This window comes from Sander vitreus, chromosome 8, assembly GCF_031162955.1.
Source record: "Sander vitreus isolate 19-12246 chromosome 8, sanVit1, whole genome shotgun sequence".
Classification (NCBI taxonomy): Eukaryota; Metazoa; Chordata; class Actinopteri; order Perciformes; family Percidae; genus Sander; species Sander vitreus.
In genome coordinates this window covers 5,541,372-5,560,060 of record NC_135862.1, presented here as the reverse complement: position 1 = coordinate 5,560,060, position 18,689 = coordinate 5,541,372, and the positions used below count along the sequence as shown (strand labels likewise).

Genomic DNA, 18,689 nt, shown 5'->3' with positions numbered 1-18,689 from the left:
GAATGAGTTCAACATTCAGCTTTCTTCCAGTAAATATGACTCAGGAACTCGTGGTTTGGCAATATACCCAGATTTCTACAACTTCCTGAATTCTGACATCGCCAACAAGGATACCAGGAACTGCAAAAATCTGAAGGAAAAAGTGCTTATAACATAATTTTTCATTAAGTGTTATACTTGTAGATCGTCTGTATTTTGTAGTACTAGTGCAGTGCCCGTTGAAAATGTGCCTGTTTGGGATGGGCCGATTGCTTGGCCTGTGGTATTGCTGCTTGTAGCTTTCTCCAGAACCAAATTGTACCCCAAAATTACTTACAGAAGGACCCCAAACCACCTAATATGCAACTCCCCTGTATATCTTACTACTAACTTACTGATTTACCTGACAGAGAACGTGGCAGATTCAGAATGTAATCAGAAAATATCACAATGACAATGTGGAGTAATCTCATAGACTCATGGCAGTGCGCTACCCACCCGGCCCGTTACGAGAGCTAATCAGCATCAGTGTGTGTGCACAGAGAGAGAGAGAGAGAGAGAGAGAGAGAGAGAGAGAGAGAGAGAGGTCTCGTTAACAAATTTAACATTTCAGCAGAGGTGTTAATTTCCATACAGCTTTAGTGGCTTGACAGTTAACGGTGAAGTAGGGGATTTGATTCGAGGAGGTATTTTGGCGACGGTAATGTTATTAGTTAGCAGTATATTTAATTAACCCGGGGTGAGTCTGATGAAAAGTGCCGTGTCTGCCCGGTTCAGCTCTGAGATGTTCTCGCATTGCACAGCGCTGTGAAGAAATAATCTCAGAGATAACGTCATGTTCTGCCTCTGGTTAGAAGTGGTGAATGTAGGCTACAGCTCACAGCAACTTAATACTATATAGTGTCTGACTTTTGTTTGATATTTAGTGTTGGCAAATGGCTTTTTGTTGAGTTTCCCCTTAGCGAAAAAATAGACACGGAAAAGCCTAGTGCCTTTTTTTCGACAACCTTATTCCACACAACAGTCACGATGTTCCTTTCAGCTATTCGCCTGTGCTCCAGGAAAGTGAAGAAAAGTAAGTTTGGTATATCCAGCAATCATGTAGCTAACGTTGGAAGCAGGTAAAAAGTCAAAGGCGCTGTTGTAAAGCGTTATGCATGTGGCGTCTGCATGTGACATGCAGGTTACCTTCCCACCAAACACGGACAACGATGTGACTCAAAAACAGTGGCATTACGCTCTGTCTGCCACTTGTTGTCTGTAGCTGGTTGTGGGATTCTGAAACGTCCTTAAATTCGGGAATTGTCGTTTGTTTACTCAAAGTCAAAGACAGTCCAAAGTAGTGCTACTTTGCACATTTTTGTGGGTCTAAGGTGTATTTCACATTTTACAAAGCGCCGCTGCTTTCTTCGACCCTCTCTGTCTCTGGTCCTGCGTTGTGCTCACTCAGTGTGCAGTGTGAGAGGGGGAGTGGCCAGCGGCTAGAGCGGCAAAAGCCAATGTGTGCTTCTTTTACCAATACATATTTAACGGTATATTTTGCATTTCTAATCCAAACAACGTCAAACTTGGCACTGCACTTAACTTCTGCCCGTAGAAAAACACCTGTCAAGTTTGAAATCCATCGGACTAACGGTTCGAGAGATTTGCACATAACACACACACACACACACACAGGCAGACAGACGTTCCTGCAATTTATAGATAGATTTGTCTGTATTGTGTCTATTGTGAATTTAGTTTCTTAGTGTCTGTATATTCTCGGTTGTATGTTTATTGCTATTGGGCCCCCTCTGAAAAGCTTTTAGTAGCTTATTTGGGACTCCCCATTTTGTGTGTCCTACATATGGATCATTATTCCGTTTGAAATTGTGTTTTAATGATAGGATGATGACGTATGAATAAACTGAAAACTGATATTCTGCCAGGAATGCATTTTTCCTCACAGGATATGAATGCAGCATGGATGCCAAATCAAAAGACAATATTTTTAATTTTCAATTCTTCTCTACTGTTGATCCATGTGTTGATTATGTGTTGACAGTAATGCACCAAGATACGCAGCAATGCACAACTAAGCCAGGGAAGGGGAAGACTGCTAGTTAGTAAACACTGCAGGTTTCAAAATGTTTAAAAAAAATACAAAACAAAATCTTAGGAGGGCAATGCATTTGTTAGATACCTCAAGGATAAGTAACATTGAATGCAAACATAATATACATAATTCCCTGTGGGGTTATCACTAAGAGGGGCCCGTTTCTCATTACACTAAGTGATCCAAAGTTATATAAAAATATGAATTAGTGCAGCTTTAAACTACATGATTTGACTTAAATCATGCTCTCCCTGTGTCTCACATCTCCTAACTACACATGTCTTTTGGCACTCAAGTTTACACATTCAACGTTATTGTGAAAATGAATTTGTGATCACCATAAGCTGTGCTGGAGGCTTTCCCATTTGGTGTCATATCCCCACTTGTTCACCAGGTATCACACATTTATCAAAGTCAACACTAGATGGCAGTAACAAGCACCATCCCATTGAAATTACTGGTTCTGGTTTAGATGTCACTCTTTAAGTTGTTTTTCTTTAGTGCAAGAAAAAATAAAAATAAAAACAGAACCAATAGCTTGTGTAGTGAGAGCTCCAGCAGATGCAATGATAGTGTTTGTGGGTCTCAAGATACAAGCCTCATAGATAAGGTTAGATTCTGTGTGTGTGTGTGTGTGTGTGTGTGTGTGTGTGTGTGTGTGTGTGTGTTTATGGTCCCAGAGCTGGGAGACAGTGGGCCCAAATGGGCTCCATTGGCCATCAGATTCTTGTCTGACACAATCAAGCTACGGTATCACCCCCCCCCACACACACACACACACCCGACACACACAAATATCTACCTACACTATCAGCACACTCACACGCCTCCATCTGCTGCTAACCCACCTCCTTTTCCCACCCCGTACCCCCACCTTTCTGTTTCTCCCATTTTAAACTCCCTCACCCCGCCAAACTGCGTCCTCTCCTCGCTTCCCTTCGCCCCACACCCTTGCCTTCCCATCAGCCCCCTCTCATCCCTCCGCCTCATGGTCTGTGTGCTGACAGGTCGATGTCACAGCCGTGCTGACTTATGGGCTGTGAGGATTCTGCCCTGTCAAGAACGACTCTCTCCTCTTGGAATACAAATGCAAAACACACACACACACACACACACACACACACACACACACACACACACACACACACACACACACACACACACAGAGTCAGGTGCACACATGCAAGCACTCCCGCACATACCTGTTGGAGCTCGCCAAAATTCATATACACCAACATCTAACATACACACTATGGTCTGCTCCTGTTGCTTTAAATCCTCAGTAGTACGAGGAAAGCTCTCAGTAAGAGTATAAGAAAGGAATTTACTGTAGATTGACTTGCATGAAGTATGACTGTTGTTTGAGCCCCAATATTATCAGCAGAAAAAAATACTATCAGCTTATCACAGATATATCAGTGTTAATGTTGACAGATGCATTTTCAGATACATTTACCTTTCATTTTTGTATTTACTGTTATTATTAATTACAAACATTTTTGTTCAGCAGCTAAATGTCCTGCCTCAGTACATGTCTTTCTCACAACTTAACGAAATGTGAGGCCACTAATCCAATTTGAAGGCATTTCCAACTCGTGCTTGTACAAATGATGAGGTCCGCCAATAAGCCCGACCGATATATTGGTTGGCTGATATTATCGGCCAATATTAGGCATTTTCCAAATTATCGGTATTTTTAATGGCTGATAAATTAATATTTAAAAAATGGATGAAACACCCTTCAACCATGTTATGAGTGTTGGCGTTGCATAGTTTGTCCACCAGAGGGCTCTACAACGTCCCTGTTGGCAGGTCTTTGGTGTTTTTTGCCCCCAACGTCTCCTCCCAGGCAGCGCAGCAATGGTTATGTTTAGGGTTAAGGTTAGCTGCCTGGAAGGCACTGTTGGAGGCAAAAGACACCATCGAGCCTGTTGGCAACACTCGTGTTTAACCCTTTAAGTTTCATATCTTAAGTTTGTATTTTTATACATTTTATTTATCAGAACTTTAAAGGGGTGATAGAATGCAAAGCCGATTTTACCTTGTCATAGTTGAATCACGACAGTTTGGTGGGTAAATAGGACATACATAGAACCTCAAAATCCCATTGACACCTCTTTCCTCTGCCAATCTCACAATTTGAAACTGCCTCTGAAAACAGGCAAATCTCTAGTCTCTACTTTTGTCACGCCCAAACATTTACATAGGCTACACCACTGATCTGAGATCAGGTAGTCTTCTGAATAGGTCGCGCAGATCTCAGAAATTGTATACATTGTTCATCTGCTATTTTACCACTAAATTCACTTCTGAGACTTTTTTTATGCGAGAAATCAACTATGTAGAGGTCAAATATGGGCCGTTTTACGGAAATTGATGGCTAATTGCAAATTTTGTCCAACTGTGTGTCGGTCACCGTTTCTGGGTTACTGGACTATCAATCGCCGCTGCCCTGACAAATGGCTGCTAAATGGCTGGTGAGTGTGAGCGCGGTCAGCGAGCTTGTTACACCCGCAATTTCTTACCACAGGTTCCGTAAAACGGCCCATATTTGACCTCTACATAGTTGATTTCTCGCATAAAAAAAGTCTCAGAAGTGAATTTAGTGGTAAAATAGCAGATGAACAATGTATACAATTTCTGAGATCTGCGCGACATACATTTTCGTAAAACGGCCCATATTTGAGCTTTATATTGTTGATTTCTCGCATAAAAAAGTCTCAGAAGTGAATTTAATAACGAAATAGCAGACAAACAATGTATAACGTTGCAGTGTCTGAAATATGAGACCAGGGGCCTGTTGCACAAAACCAGGATAAGGGATTAAGCCGGGATATTCAAGTTATCCTGGATGAATTTAGCTTTGACTTGGTTGCACAAAAGCAGGTTGAATTAAACCCAGCCAAGTAACCATGGAGATTTATTCTTTGCAGCTAGCTTGCTCCAGAGCAGGCTAACAGCCAGGCTAAGATTAATCCTGGAGTCTGATGTGTTAAATCAGCTGCCGCTCTGATCCAAAATAAACGTGTTTAACAGTTATTTTTATTAACATGCATTACTTGTCACTATTGCTGTCACAAGTTTGATGTAAATCCTACTATTGCAGTTCTTTACATGGTAAGAAATGGTTGCACTGGCACTGGAGACACCGTGAAATTTGCCCCGTGCAACGTGGAGAGGTGGGGGGGAGGCAGGGGGATCCTCCCACACCGTGCAGCGGACTCTAAAGGAGACTTTTAGCGTCAATAACGACGACAATGGCACCTGACCAAACGTCCGTGTTTTACGAGATGGGAGTGGGAATGTGTTATAACGCCACAAAGCTTCTTAATCTTTTTATTTTGGTGCTGTCACGCATCTGGGAGTGAGGAAAAAACCTGAATAATAGGCTATATTGTTTTACAGATATGCTTACAGTGTGTTTTGAAGTCACTTACTTCTTTTTCTAGTTTTTGTCCAGTCATGTTTGTTCTGTATGAACATTAATTGTAGAAAGATATTTAGAATTAGACATAGCTTATAGAGATTTGTGCATATGGTTGTAAAACATATTCTCGCATTGTGAATACGGGTTTGAAATTAAGCCTAGTGTCCTTAGGGTAAATTTCCCGAGGAACATGAATTCCCTCTGCTCACTTTTAAGGCAAAGTAGGCTAAATAATAAAACATTTTATTTATATAGTGCTTTACAGGCTACTCAAAGACACTTTACAGTAAAAGCAGCACATTTAGCACATAAAAACAGATACAGCAATAAAACCAACACATAAAACAAGCATATTATATATTATTATATATAAAAGCAATTAAAACACAGTGTACAACTTTGTAAAAATGTGGCGTGACTAGTAAGTAGATCTTTTTAAATCCTTACGCATTGTTTTGTCTGTTGGGCTTTTTCTCTCTGTCTGATAACAACAGCCGTATTTCCCTTTTTGCACACACTTTCTATGATAATTTTAGCGATTTATTAGGTAAATCAAGATTACAAGTATCAGTTTTAAAATTAAGAAAGGTAGCAGATGAATGAGCATGAACATGTGTGTGTGTGTGTGTGTGTGTGTGTGTGTGTGTGTGTGTGTGTGTGTGTGTGTGTGTGTTGACCTGGCATAGAAGATTGCGGAGGCAGGTGACTTCCTTCTGCAGGTCTTTAGTCTGGATCACCAGCTGGTTGCAGATGGCCTGGGCATCTTTCTTCGGGTCCAGTGAGAAAACCAGCTACATGGAGAACCAGAGAGACCGAGACCAAGTCCTAGTTATGTAAATATAGCTGGATGGCAAGTGAGATGGACAGAGGGAGTAACAAAGACATAAGCAGACAGAGCACTCTCATCCCAGTCTGGTGACAGGAAAGAACACTGGACAGTGTACAGACTTAAATGTGCACAAAATATGCAATTGAATATAGTTTATTTTAGACTATCAGTTATGCTTTTATGAAGTTTACTGGTTTCACCCACTCCAAGACTTATTCCTACATTACATGTTGTGCCCCCTGAAACAATGTAACCATATTAAATCAACATGCCTTCATTTTAAGCTTAATTCAAGATAAGGACTTCTTCTTCTTTTCTTTCTTTTGCCAAAAAGCTAGCATGACCTAGCAGCCAAGGTGTCAACAACCGACTGGTAATGCCTAAATGAGTGCACCACTGCAGACAGACGACATGTACCTGAGAAGCTTGGCGGGGAAAACGGCTGATGACGTCCTGAATCGTCTCTGTCAGGTAGCAGCACTGCTGCCTCACACTTATCAGGAAATTCTGCAGATCTTCACTCCTGAAAAAAACATGAGCAACTTATGGAGGTCTGATTAAAACATAATAATTATACAGATATATACAGTATATTTATGTATGTATTTATGAGAATATTTACATGCCTACAATTTACATTTATGGTTACATACTGGATGTTGATGTGCATTTATTCAATGTTGGAAGTATTAATCGATTAATCGCTTAGCTGATCAACAGAAAATGAATCACCAATTGTGGTAATTAATTAATCATTTAAGGCATTTATAAGAAGAAAAAAAGCCAAACCCTTTCTGGTTCTAGCTTGTCAAGTGTGAGGATTTGTAGCTTTTTATGTTTTATATGACTGTAGACTGAGCATCTCTGAGTTTTAATATGGTTGGTGTCGACAAAAACAAGTCATTTGAAGGTGCCATTAATGATGGGCATTTTTCATAGTTTCCTGACATCTTAAACTAAGCAATTGATAGATTAACAATTCAGTAATTACAGTTTTTCAAATTGTGATTTCAATTTCAAATGCCCAATATCAGTCTGCAAAATACACTGGAATTTGAATAACTGAATAAGGGTGATGAGGCACGTGAATGCAATGCATCATCTGACAAGTCACACACTTTTTTAGGCGTACAGATAATGCTCTGGAAGCTTCGAAAAGTGAGCCCTAAGAAGATGTCCACAATAAAAAAACAAGGAAAGGCCTGCTGAAGATGCTACAATGACAGGGCAGACAGATTGATAGTTTAGACCAAACTTTGTGTTGACATTCTCCATGCATTTTCCTGGAGACCATCTCGGCAAACTATAGAAAACTGAGCAGGTGGCCAAGTACTCTCCCCACCTCCTCCCCATGCTAACCCCATGCTGTCATTCCTCCCTGAAAACATCCACCTTAAATGATAGTTATTTATATTCATCAACCTCTCGTTCCATCCCCTGGTCCTGTGGGATATTGATAGCTCTTATCTTAATGGTACATTTCCCTTGGTGAGGGGACTGAGCAGCCAGCCGTCCTGGCCCTCCTCACACTCTGTCAGAGGGGCGAGTAAACACTGTCAGTCAGCCTGCGCTGCACCCTCACCTCCCTTCTCCCTGCTGTTAGTTTATCTAGGGAGCAGAGAGTGATGATGGGCCCCTGGTGGGAAGATCGTTGAAGGGATTGTAGATGCAAAGGACATTATGTTATCCAGGGAAAGCCAACTGGGCATGCATGCAGCAGTACCCAGCAAGTAAATGTAAATGGACTGTTTTTATATAGCGCTTTTCTAGTCTTAACGACTACTCAAAGCGCTTTTACATAGTACAGGAACCATTCACACACATTCACATACTGTGGCCAAGGCTGCCATACAAGGTGCCACCTGCTCATCAGATAAACACTCACACACACATTTACACTCCGATGGCGCAGCATTGGGGGCAACTCAGGGTTCAGTGTCTTGCCCAAGGACACTTCGACATGGGACCACAGGGTTCAAACTACCAACCTTCCGATTGGCAGGCGACTGCTCTACCACTGAGCCACAGCCGCTATACCATGGTAGCTGCTGAGGGGAGAGTGACGCACATTTACTTTCACTGCATACATATTTTCTCTGGCAGATTCAGACCAGCAATATTTCAATCATATCACTTCTCCAACTTCCTTTGGAGGTGGCAGTAGATAACCAAGCCCAAAAGGCTATGTCTTCACCAGCAGGCTCTTGGGGTTTTTGCCCTGACAAGCAGCTGCCTCAGCAGAGGAGGCTCTGCTCTGGGATTTAGAAAAAAAAAGTATACAGTGTTGCTGCAAAGTGGCATTTCAAACATGAATGAATGTTTCCGGTTCTGCACATCACTGTATTTCAATTCATTATGGTCTTCATTATATATATTTCTGACTGAATACGTAGGTTACATTTTATTACAACAATTACGTCAGGCCTAATTTTTTTAAGTTATTAAGACCAATTTTCTTCCTTTTTCCATTTTTGAATGTAAAATAAGGATCCTAAAGGAGCTCTTAAGGAGGTCCGGCTCTGATGAAGCCATCCATCCCTCTTATTAACCTTCCCCTCTCTCTATTTAACTGTCTCTCATCCGGCAGGTGAGGGTGGTGCAGCAAGCGAGCCCAGTTCTGCTGAGGATTCATGAAGTGATGGGGTGTGGTGCGACGACTTTGTTTGGCCCCTGCCACTGGCTCTCCTTTGCTCATTGCAACCTCCCATCGCCTCTCACCTTACAAATCATTACGGTTCCGCTAAAACCATTAGGGCCTGGCTCAGGGCTCCGCTACGGAGAAGGGGGGGAGGGGTATACAGAGCTAGGACAGCGAGATGCTCATGGGGCTGATGGACGACTTCCAGTGGAGGAGGACAGATGGAGCATTACAAGGAGATGGAAGAGGGCTGGATGTGGGGGAGGGTTTAAGGTGTGTGGCTGACAAGTGTTTAAAATGTTGCTACTATAGTCCACTTTGTTTGTGGAATACTTTGTTTTGCAACTCACAGCTTATCAGACATTTCTGCAGCACGCTGAAACAAAGATTTTCAAATACTGTAAAGACTCTCAAACACTTTTTGACAAATTGCCTGTCAGACACCACAATCTAGAAAGTTTTTTGTAATGTTTGGACTGGACTGTAGATAGGAAAGGTAACATGTAGATAATGAAGCCTCTGATCAGATTGTTAGTCATTCTAATCTCATAATACTGCTTTCCTTAAAAGTAATAACTCACAGTTTTGCCATTAACGCTCTGAGAGCCTTCTAAAGGTCTTTAGTCCTTACATTTGGTATACTCTTCTGTTGAGAACACGTGTTGATTGCCACAGGCCTGCTGGGCATTAAGATGTGGTACCCTACCCACTCTCTGCGGTTCCTGGCAGGCTGATTTTGTCAAAGTCCACTTTATCCAGGTGCATCTGCTGCACAGCACTCAACACCTTCTGCTGGTCCACCGGGTCTGTGATCCCAATCTGACAGATGGGGAAAAAAACTATTTGTCTTTCTTGTTAATTGAAAACTCCTCTCTCATCATATGAGAATAATCTGAAATATAATGTTAATAATATATGTAACATATCATATATGCGTGTGCAGGACTCTGATGACTTTGTTTTACTAGTGTTTTATTAATCAGTCTTGACATTTTGTATTGTGGTGTGGTACAGTGGTCTTTCAATGACCAACAAGCGTGAGCTAACAAAGCTGGTAAACGTATGGCTAAGGTGGTTGGGGTACAGCTACCACAGCTACAACATATATATGATAAACGGGTTAGGGGTAAGGCTAACCAAATTTTAAATTGCCCTGATCATCCACTTTTTGGGGGAGTTTAATCTGCTCCCCTCAGGTCGCTGTTTTAGGCTACCTATGTTAAGAAATAGACGTGTCAGGGATTATTTTATTCCTGTGGCTATTAGGAACCTGAATTCACTTGATTGACATCTCTTGACATTTTTATACAGTATGTGATTATTTATTCCTGTCCATGTTAATTATGACAAATTTACCTGTGTACTGTCCAATTGGATTCTGTCATTGGTTTTGGGGGAAGGAGTGTCTCCATTGATGTGTTGATGGGTGTCCTGTGACGTGTTTACAATGTTGTTGGCATCTGATGGAGCTTTTTCTGTGTATGTGTTGTAGACATCCTGCTGCACACTAAATTTCCTTTTCTAAGGATAAATAAAGTGGAACTTGAACTTGACTTGACTTGAACTTGACTATATATATATATATATATATATATATATATATATATATATATATATATATATATATATATTTTTTTTTTTTTTTTTTTAATTTATTACCATGAAGTATGTTTCATGTCAACTTCTCGCCTGGAATTCATTGTTAGCTTATGTCTGTTATTATAAATGCAACATGCCTTTGCAATAATTACCTCAATGTGGGCCAGGTGAAGTGCACCAGATTAGGGCCAAAATTGGCCCAAAATGATTTTCGAGTTCCTTCTAAAAAACACATAGGCTCGAACTCTTCAAATATCTATTGTTGTGCAATATGTCCATAAAAGGGTAACCCAATACAAGAGACATAACTACTTGTATAGGCATATTGTTGTCAACATAAACATGTATTTTAAATGATCTACATACCTGCACATTACAAAAGAAACAAAGTCCTCAACTGTAAAACTTAATTTAAGGACCGTGGAGATCTCTCTCTCTCTCTCTCTTTAGAGTGTGCAGGAGGAAGGACATGACACAGCTTACACTGCAGTCACGTAGCTGGTTCGTAATTTGGTCATAAACAACGAGTTTGCTGTTCCTTGAATTTGTCTGATAATTTAGCCATCAGGCCCTTACTGACAGAAAATCTCAAATCTCGTCTCTCCAGTAAGACTTTTTCGTTGCTGTCTCTGTGTAAATTAACCTTCTTCGTCACCCTCAGATGTTTGTTTTTTTCCAATTTCGCACAAGCCTCATGACAAAAAAGTCATTTTAGTTCAAATGTATATTATAATTTAAAATATTAGTTGACAGCCCTATACCAGATGCACTCATTTTACATATACCGCTTTTGACAGATTTGAGGTCTATCCAAGTTTACAGAAATATAATATAATCTTTCACCACCTTCTTTCTACTGAACTTGTGTCCTTTTTACAGCTGTGACATCAGCAGCTACCCTTGTCTCTTTATGGGTCACTCTGAAGACTGGCAGTGAGCAAAAGAGCTGACAGACAAACAGATGTTACAGTCATCCTCTACCTTCTCCAGGTCCTCCTTCTCCATGGTCAACAGGTAGCTCCAGGTGATGTCATGTTCCTGTGCATGTGTGTATGTGGGAAAGAAAATGAGTATGAAAGAGAAAACATCACTTAGCATTTACCGAATCAAAACTTCTACAGCTAAAAACAGATGTACCTGCATGAGGCTTTGCCATCCGGTGACAACAATCTACCTGCACCCATCAAACCCAGTCCTCATATATCAGATAGGGCCTAAAACTTGAGCTGACCCTTGGTTTAATTCGGGGCCCAGCCAATCCGGCACATCCATTATGAAGCACCATGTCAAATATGTAAACTAGTCATCTCATGACATGTTCCAAAGCATGTAAATGTCATCCGGACAATAATGCAGCTGTGCTCAACACATTCGGGATCACTGTATCTCACATTTAATACTGTATTGTACTGTGTGTAACAGCATGTTATCTCTGCTCACCATCTTGGCATCAGTGAAACAGAAATCTCTCACGTTAGAAAAATGCACTGTGCATACAAATACATGACTAAAAAAATACAGACATTTTATTCCAGCATGCATTCTGTACTTACAGTCATAATGTCAGTGAGGTAGCCAAGATCAAGGCCGTGTAGGAGGAGCTCAAGGTCATCAAGCTTGTTTACACTAAAGAGAAAAGAGTAGTTCACCTTGACTAATAAAAATGTAATGTACATAGTATTAACCTGAGCCTGGGACTATAATGCCATCCAAACTGTATGAATTCAGACTTCCTGAGTAGGGCATGGATGTAAAAATGTGTTCCAAACTTAAAGCTAAGCAGCAACATACTGAAAAGAGAAATCTTTCTTTATGGGCAAGGCTTGGTTTAGGAACTCGCAGCAGCATAAGCTACCCTACTTAAGTGTCCTTGAGCAATGAACTACATCCCTTCCAGCTAAAGTGTTCCTGAATTTAGCCTTCGACCTCCCCGTAGAAAGGGGTGGGCATAAGGAAACTCTTCTCTTTCTCTTTCGGGGATCAAGTGGGTGCAACCAAGGTGCCATTGAGTTCAGACACATCAGAGTAACCACAGTGTACATGCAGCTTCTCAGTTTGACTGTTGTGATGATGAGCTTTACGAACGAGTCTCTATTCTCACGACGTTCAAAGTATGTGAAATATGCTACTTGGGTTTTAACATCTTTGTAAATGAGAGAAAGACAGCTGAATGCTTACAGGCTGTAATTCCTGGTGCCAGACATGCTCAAAAGCAAAGTTTTTGGCTTATGGTAATTGTCCAGCCGTGCCTGACTGGACTAAACACTCATGCAAGAGGTTTATTATTGTTTATGTCTGGTTGAACAATGGTTCACCAACACCTGCCGCACAGGCACTGCTTCACGGAATTACCAACTGGGGGGCAACAAACACACAGCCTGCAGTGACTGGTGGGATGCTGCTTTGACAACAGAAATGCAGAAGGGTGAGTTCTGAGTACATGTCGTCTTTACCTGCTGTTCTGCTTTACTTTGACTTTATACAGATTCACACTTGAGCTCTTTCCTCTCTTAGACAGTATTACAATTATTGAAGTTAATGAAATGACTATTCTGGGGCCTGTAACACTGTTACCTGTGTATCGTAACTGGGCGGAAGAGTTTACATTTTTCTCATAATAGTAGGTAAGGTGTATTGATGAAGGATCCTGATTCGAGTACCAACAAACAATTTGAGTCAGCAAAACTGTTAAATATATGTACTGTATGTTTCTGCTGCCAAAGCTAGAGAGGAAAACTACATAAAATCTCAAAGAAGAATGAGGAAACTATAGTAGTAGTGCAGGGATAGTAGTAAGCATGTTAACACATTCTTTGTCAAACCTGTCGCAGCCCTGAAGGCGCCCAATGCAAGCCTCAGGTCGTCTTACCTTTCTTGGGAAGGTGGCGGTTCAGAGTTTGTCTTGAAGTACTTTGAGAGGGTCTCCTCCATGGAGCTGAAGGCTTGGACAGTAGAGATGTGGGACGAAAAGGCCAGGACCCTGCATATCTGCAAACAGACACTGGCGTTAGGATGATTTAGCAGTGGAAATGTTAGTCCAGCACAAGTAAAACACTCATTGATCAGTACTTTTATTGAGCTTTATTGATAACTAGACATTGACAAGATTTTAATTAACTTTTTAATGAAATATAGGCTACCAAATTGCATATATGTTGTATCTGCAATGCATCATAAAAGAACTTCAGGTACCTGTGTGCGTTTGAAAATCACAGCCAAGTCGGCAGGACTCTTGCCAGCCTTGTTCCTTAATGTTTTGTCCGCTCCCAGCTGGAGGAGCTTTAGCACTGCCTCCTCTCTGCCATACTGCACTGCTATTGACAAAGCCTGACAAAAAATGTTAGTATGATTTATCATTCAAAGTCAAACGTATAAAAGGTTTTTTGTAATGAAATGTATCCGACTATGTCTTTCTTTTTGTGATATAAGAACAACAGCGTGATCTGCACATTCTGACTGAAGGGACTTGTGACCCACCGTGTATCCATTGCTATCCTGGACATTGATTTCTGCCCCATGGGAGACAAGCAGGTTGATGACCTTACTGTGGTTGTCCCTGGCTGCCAGCATCAGGCAGGTCATTTGAGACCTGAAAAGGACAAGTGAAAAGAAAGCAGAGGAGAGATGGAAATAAAGGACAACAAAAGGGAAGGGAATGAAAAGAAAAACAAAGAAAATGGGAGAAATGACTGAACAGGAGTGATGATGAAGGTACAGAGAAACCACCGGGAGGCAGCACACACCACATTATAAGTAGCCATTTACTGTGACACAGAGTATACAAAAACACGGTTTTAACTGTGACAGACCAAGCCATGTCTTTATTCTAGTCTATATCTACTACACTCACATATTTTAACTGCAGATTTTTCTGTTAAAAGAACAATCACTAATTTGTTGTGATACTACTGCAGGTGGTATCTAATACTACTGAAACGATTAGAAAATTAATCAAGTGGTTGAGTGAGAGAAAACTCAACTGTTATAATTATTCTTTTACACATAAAAAAAATTATATATATATATATATATAATTTGCAGGGAATGTGAAGGAGACCTGTCTAAAAGTGGTAATTCTCCAGGCAGCCTATTAGAATAAGGAAAAACAATCACGTCAGTATAGTATACACAATTTGTATGTATCTAATAATCATTTTACACACATATCAAAAACACTGATTCATACATACAATATACACAAAACCCCATCATTAACAGACTAGGAACATACATTTGTGTGACATGACCTAGAGTCTTCACAAAAGGAAAAAATAAATGCACATAAAAAAACAAGCATTATCATAATAAGCCTTTAGACTTGTATGACAAAAAAAATATTGGTTGTTTATAAGAAGTATTTTCAGGGCTCTTTTAAACTACTGTGAAGACAAATTCAAAACATGTAAAGGCAGAGAATTCCAAATTTTGGACCCTCAGTTACTGAACTGAGATTAGGAGTGTGCGAGAAAAAGGGGATCTAAGACATAGACTGTATATAAAGATGAATGACGCTATGTGTGGAATAAGAATGAAATTCTTGGCTTTCTAACGTTTCCAGTTGCTGCTTTTCTTAGTCTTAGGTGATAGTAAACTAAATATCATTGGGGTTTGGACTGTTGGTCAGACAAAACAAGCAGTTGGATGACATCAACTTGAGTTTTGTTTTAGGGGAACTGTGATACAAGGCATTTTCTGAACAACTTAACCAATTATAAAAATAATTGTTGTTAGTTCTAGTCCTAGTAGACAGTTTGGATTGAAAGCAGTTACAATGGATTCATGTAGAGACCCAAAGTCACAGCAAGAGTCAAAACAACCACTCCTATTGTTCATTTGTATATTCAATATTTTCAACACACATATTTCTTCCACAACAGAGTTTAATAAAGTAATTCTGTGTCTCATATCGTATTTAGTTATTTATTTATTTGCAAAGCGACAATAGTTTGGAGCACACTGAACATACGGATCAATAGTGAAGAAGTAGGATTATGCTGCACGGGTAGTTCAAAAAAGTTTCTGTGGACAATTAAACCATTTTTTTTTTCTGTCTTAACTCTGGATCTCTGGCGTCTTCTGCAAAGGTGCAAGCTACAAACTTAAGCGCAATGATACAAATCTAAAAAAAAGGGATAACATTTAATAACTAGTCTTTCACTGGAGTATCCCTTTACACACAACAATAAAGATAAAGGCAGGCTACTCTAATGTAGTGGGTCAGACTGACAGAGCATCCTGTAACCACACACAAATGTTTCACGTGCCCTTCAACAGTCAACAATTGTTAAAGACCTGGTTCTAACAACTTTGACCTTTCTTACTAATAGTCATTCCTCTGATGCCTTCATGTATTTGCTTCTATCTGAACAAGGGCTGTATATAAATACGCTCCTCTACAGTTTTTCTAAATCGTACCACCTATGACTCAAACACAGCGGGTGAGAAAAATACACACATCTCGAGGGGTGGGAGAGTCTGGGGGCAATTCATCACCTCAGTTAATGTTTTTACAGGAAACTGTGGGTATCGCTCCCAAATTGATTGACATGGCTTTTAATAAGGGCTTGTAATACACAGACTAACACTGGACGGCTACTAAATCCAAGTTAATGATTTCTGTTGCAATGTTTACTTACATCAATATTTCTTGTAAACATGGGGGGGGGGGAACTTCCCTAAATTTTAAATCTATTGAAACATACATACAATGCTCAAAACAAAGAATAGAACTAAAATGTTTGAAGTCCAAAAATAATAACCGATTGTGTCTTTAACACAATAATAGTGTTTGATTTGCATGTGAGATGGTAGGGAAAAAACTGTGAAGCAGGCAGTCTTTTACATTTTCATAATTATTATTTGGAGGACAACATCTTCTCAAGAGTATTTGCAATATTATATCTTCACATTGATACTAAATCACGTTACTCAAAATGCGTTAGCGATTGGTTATGGCAGATCCAAAGTGGCTCTGGGCAGATCCAATAGTTTTAAACTTCAACAGAGTACCCACCTTCAAGGAAGTTAACACTTCTCAATGGAGAGTGGCCAGACTCTCTGTACAAAAGAAATGTGTCTGGTAGGACCAGGCTACAATACTACTACGAAATATTAAAGAAATTTCTACCTTGGTATCTGATTGACAAATCTCTATTCTTTCACGGTATATATTGTCATATGACCGAACCTTGAATGCCATTTACAGTAATGCCTTTTTTGCTTGGTCACTCTGAGTTGAGATTTATTGGTGTTGTCTTTATTCATGTGTTGGCAATAGAAGTGTTGACTTTTGTACTAATAAATTATCTTGAGCTGAAAATGCTCCTAGACCGAGGTGATGTTTGTCTAAGAGGTGTGAATCTGTATGGAACATCAGTGGGGACATCATCCTTTCATAAATTACGTGACATCCAAAGTTAATGTGCTATGTGAACTCAAACAAATGAAACAATGGCTATGACGTGTATGACAATTTCTTTATTCACACTCGTCTGGACCCATCAGTCAATTCCTCCTTGACCCAGGAGGACGGGATAGGTAGTGTCATTCATTTCAGCTTTTATGTCCTGCACCACTGAATTTCCCAAGGGTGGTTTTGCTGTGAGACAGGTACCAAGGTCACTCACATACTGTTTCAGTTTGTTTTGTGTGTGTGTGTGTGTGTGTGTCCGTGTCCTTCGGACTGTGAGATTTGGCCAGTCCCCAAACAGACCAATAGCTGATCGTTATGCAGACAATTCAGAGTAAACATCGTTCTTGGCCTCAGGACAGCGAAAAGAATGACTTCCAGAAACACCTGACTCCCAGTGCCAAGGCAAACACAATACATCTAAAAATGGCTTCCGCAATGACTACATGTACTGTATACATGCTTGAAAAGATATATTGACTAACAATATAATAATAATTAGCTAATTAAGCATGGACAGCACATTACTGGCTAATTTAATGCCAGTGATGATCATTTTTTGTCTTGTGCAATGGCAACTTTTCTACAACTACCACTGTCCAATTAATAATATTCAACCCGGGGCCCATTTCAGAAAGCAGGTTCAGTGAAAACTCAGTTTGTTAACCCTGAGATGAGGGAAACTCTGGGTTTTCTGTTTCAGAAAGAGAGGTTAATCAAACCTGAGAGAGAGGGGTAACTCCAGCCCATTTCAGAAAGAGAGGTAACTTAACCTCAGAGTCAGTTACTATGGTAACTGAGCCTGTGAACCTAACCTGGTCGGGAGCAGGTTTTCTTCAATAAACCTCGAGTTTCTCTTAGTCTCTTCCCTCTGACACAGCGCGCTTTCATTTCCTCGTTCATTCAGTCAGTCTGTATCAGGCGCATTTTAGTGTAGTTTGTTATCTGCATGAATAAAAAAAACAGGGTTGGTTTATTGACTGGGTTAGGCAGACTATAAAATCTTTTTGTTCCGAACGGGACATTTCCTTTTGGCAACAATCCTGTTGATGAAGCTGTATTACTTCACAGACAGTTAAACATACGTCGGGAGATGATATTGAGGCCCCAACTATAGATGCATTTTCATTTCCAGATAACTACCTTTTTGAGCGGTATCGGTTTTCTTCACAGTCCATCAGATATGTAGATAACCTTATCCGTCCTCCTATCACTAACGTCACCCATCGTGGACAGAAGATTATTTGTGTCACATTATGTTTTTTTTGCAAAGGGCAGTTTTCTTTACAACAGTGATGCAGAGCATTTTAGTAAAGCCACTGTAGCAAAGCGCCGTCAGAAGAGTGTGACTCACTCTGAAACGTTTTTTTGAAACGTTTTTGTGGAGTTCCCTGGACACAAACCAGTAAGAGACATAAAAAGAAATAAATTATTGTAAATTATACTTCTGTTAATGATGGTGCTGCAACCTCAGAATGGGATTAGTAATAGTTTACTTTTTCACCCGTAGGATTGCATCTAAATGAAATTATAGGTGTAGCCTACTACCATTCCAGTTTTCACCAGTAATATTATAGGTTAACTGTGATTAAATATGAAATTAATACACTATATTAGAGCTTACGCATTGACTCCAGCAGCAATTTTCTCCCACACCAATTCTCGCTATTTTGTAGCAGCAGCCATGTTGCTTTTTTAAACAAAATATATATT

The 18,689-nt window shown here is 40.1% G+C and overlaps 1 protein-coding gene across 1 annotated transcript in view; it reads right to left on the bottom strand.

The window, feature by feature from the left end:
* Nucleotides 1-18,689, bottom strand: part of asz1 (ankyrin repeat, SAM and basic leucine zipper domain containing 1) — a 35,292-nt gene that overhangs the window by 750 nt on the left and 15,853 nt on the right. Inside the window, exons 5-12 of the mRNA XM_078256496.1 lie at nt 14,045-14,156; nt 13,760-13,894; nt 13,437-13,555; nt 12,121-12,193; nt 11,549-11,605; nt 9,675-9,787; nt 6,748-6,853; nt 6,179-6,292 (exon numbers count right to left, since the gene is read on the bottom strand). Of these exons, the coding sequence (XP_078112622.1) occupies nt 6,179-6,292; nt 6,748-6,853; nt 9,675-9,787; nt 11,549-11,605; nt 12,121-12,193; nt 13,437-13,555; nt 13,760-13,894; nt 14,045-14,156 (829 nt within the window). The remainder of the gene's footprint in view (nt 1-6,178; nt 6,293-6,747; nt 6,854-9,674; nt 9,788-11,548; nt 11,606-12,120; nt 12,194-13,436; nt 13,556-13,759; nt 13,895-14,044; nt 14,157-18,689) is intronic.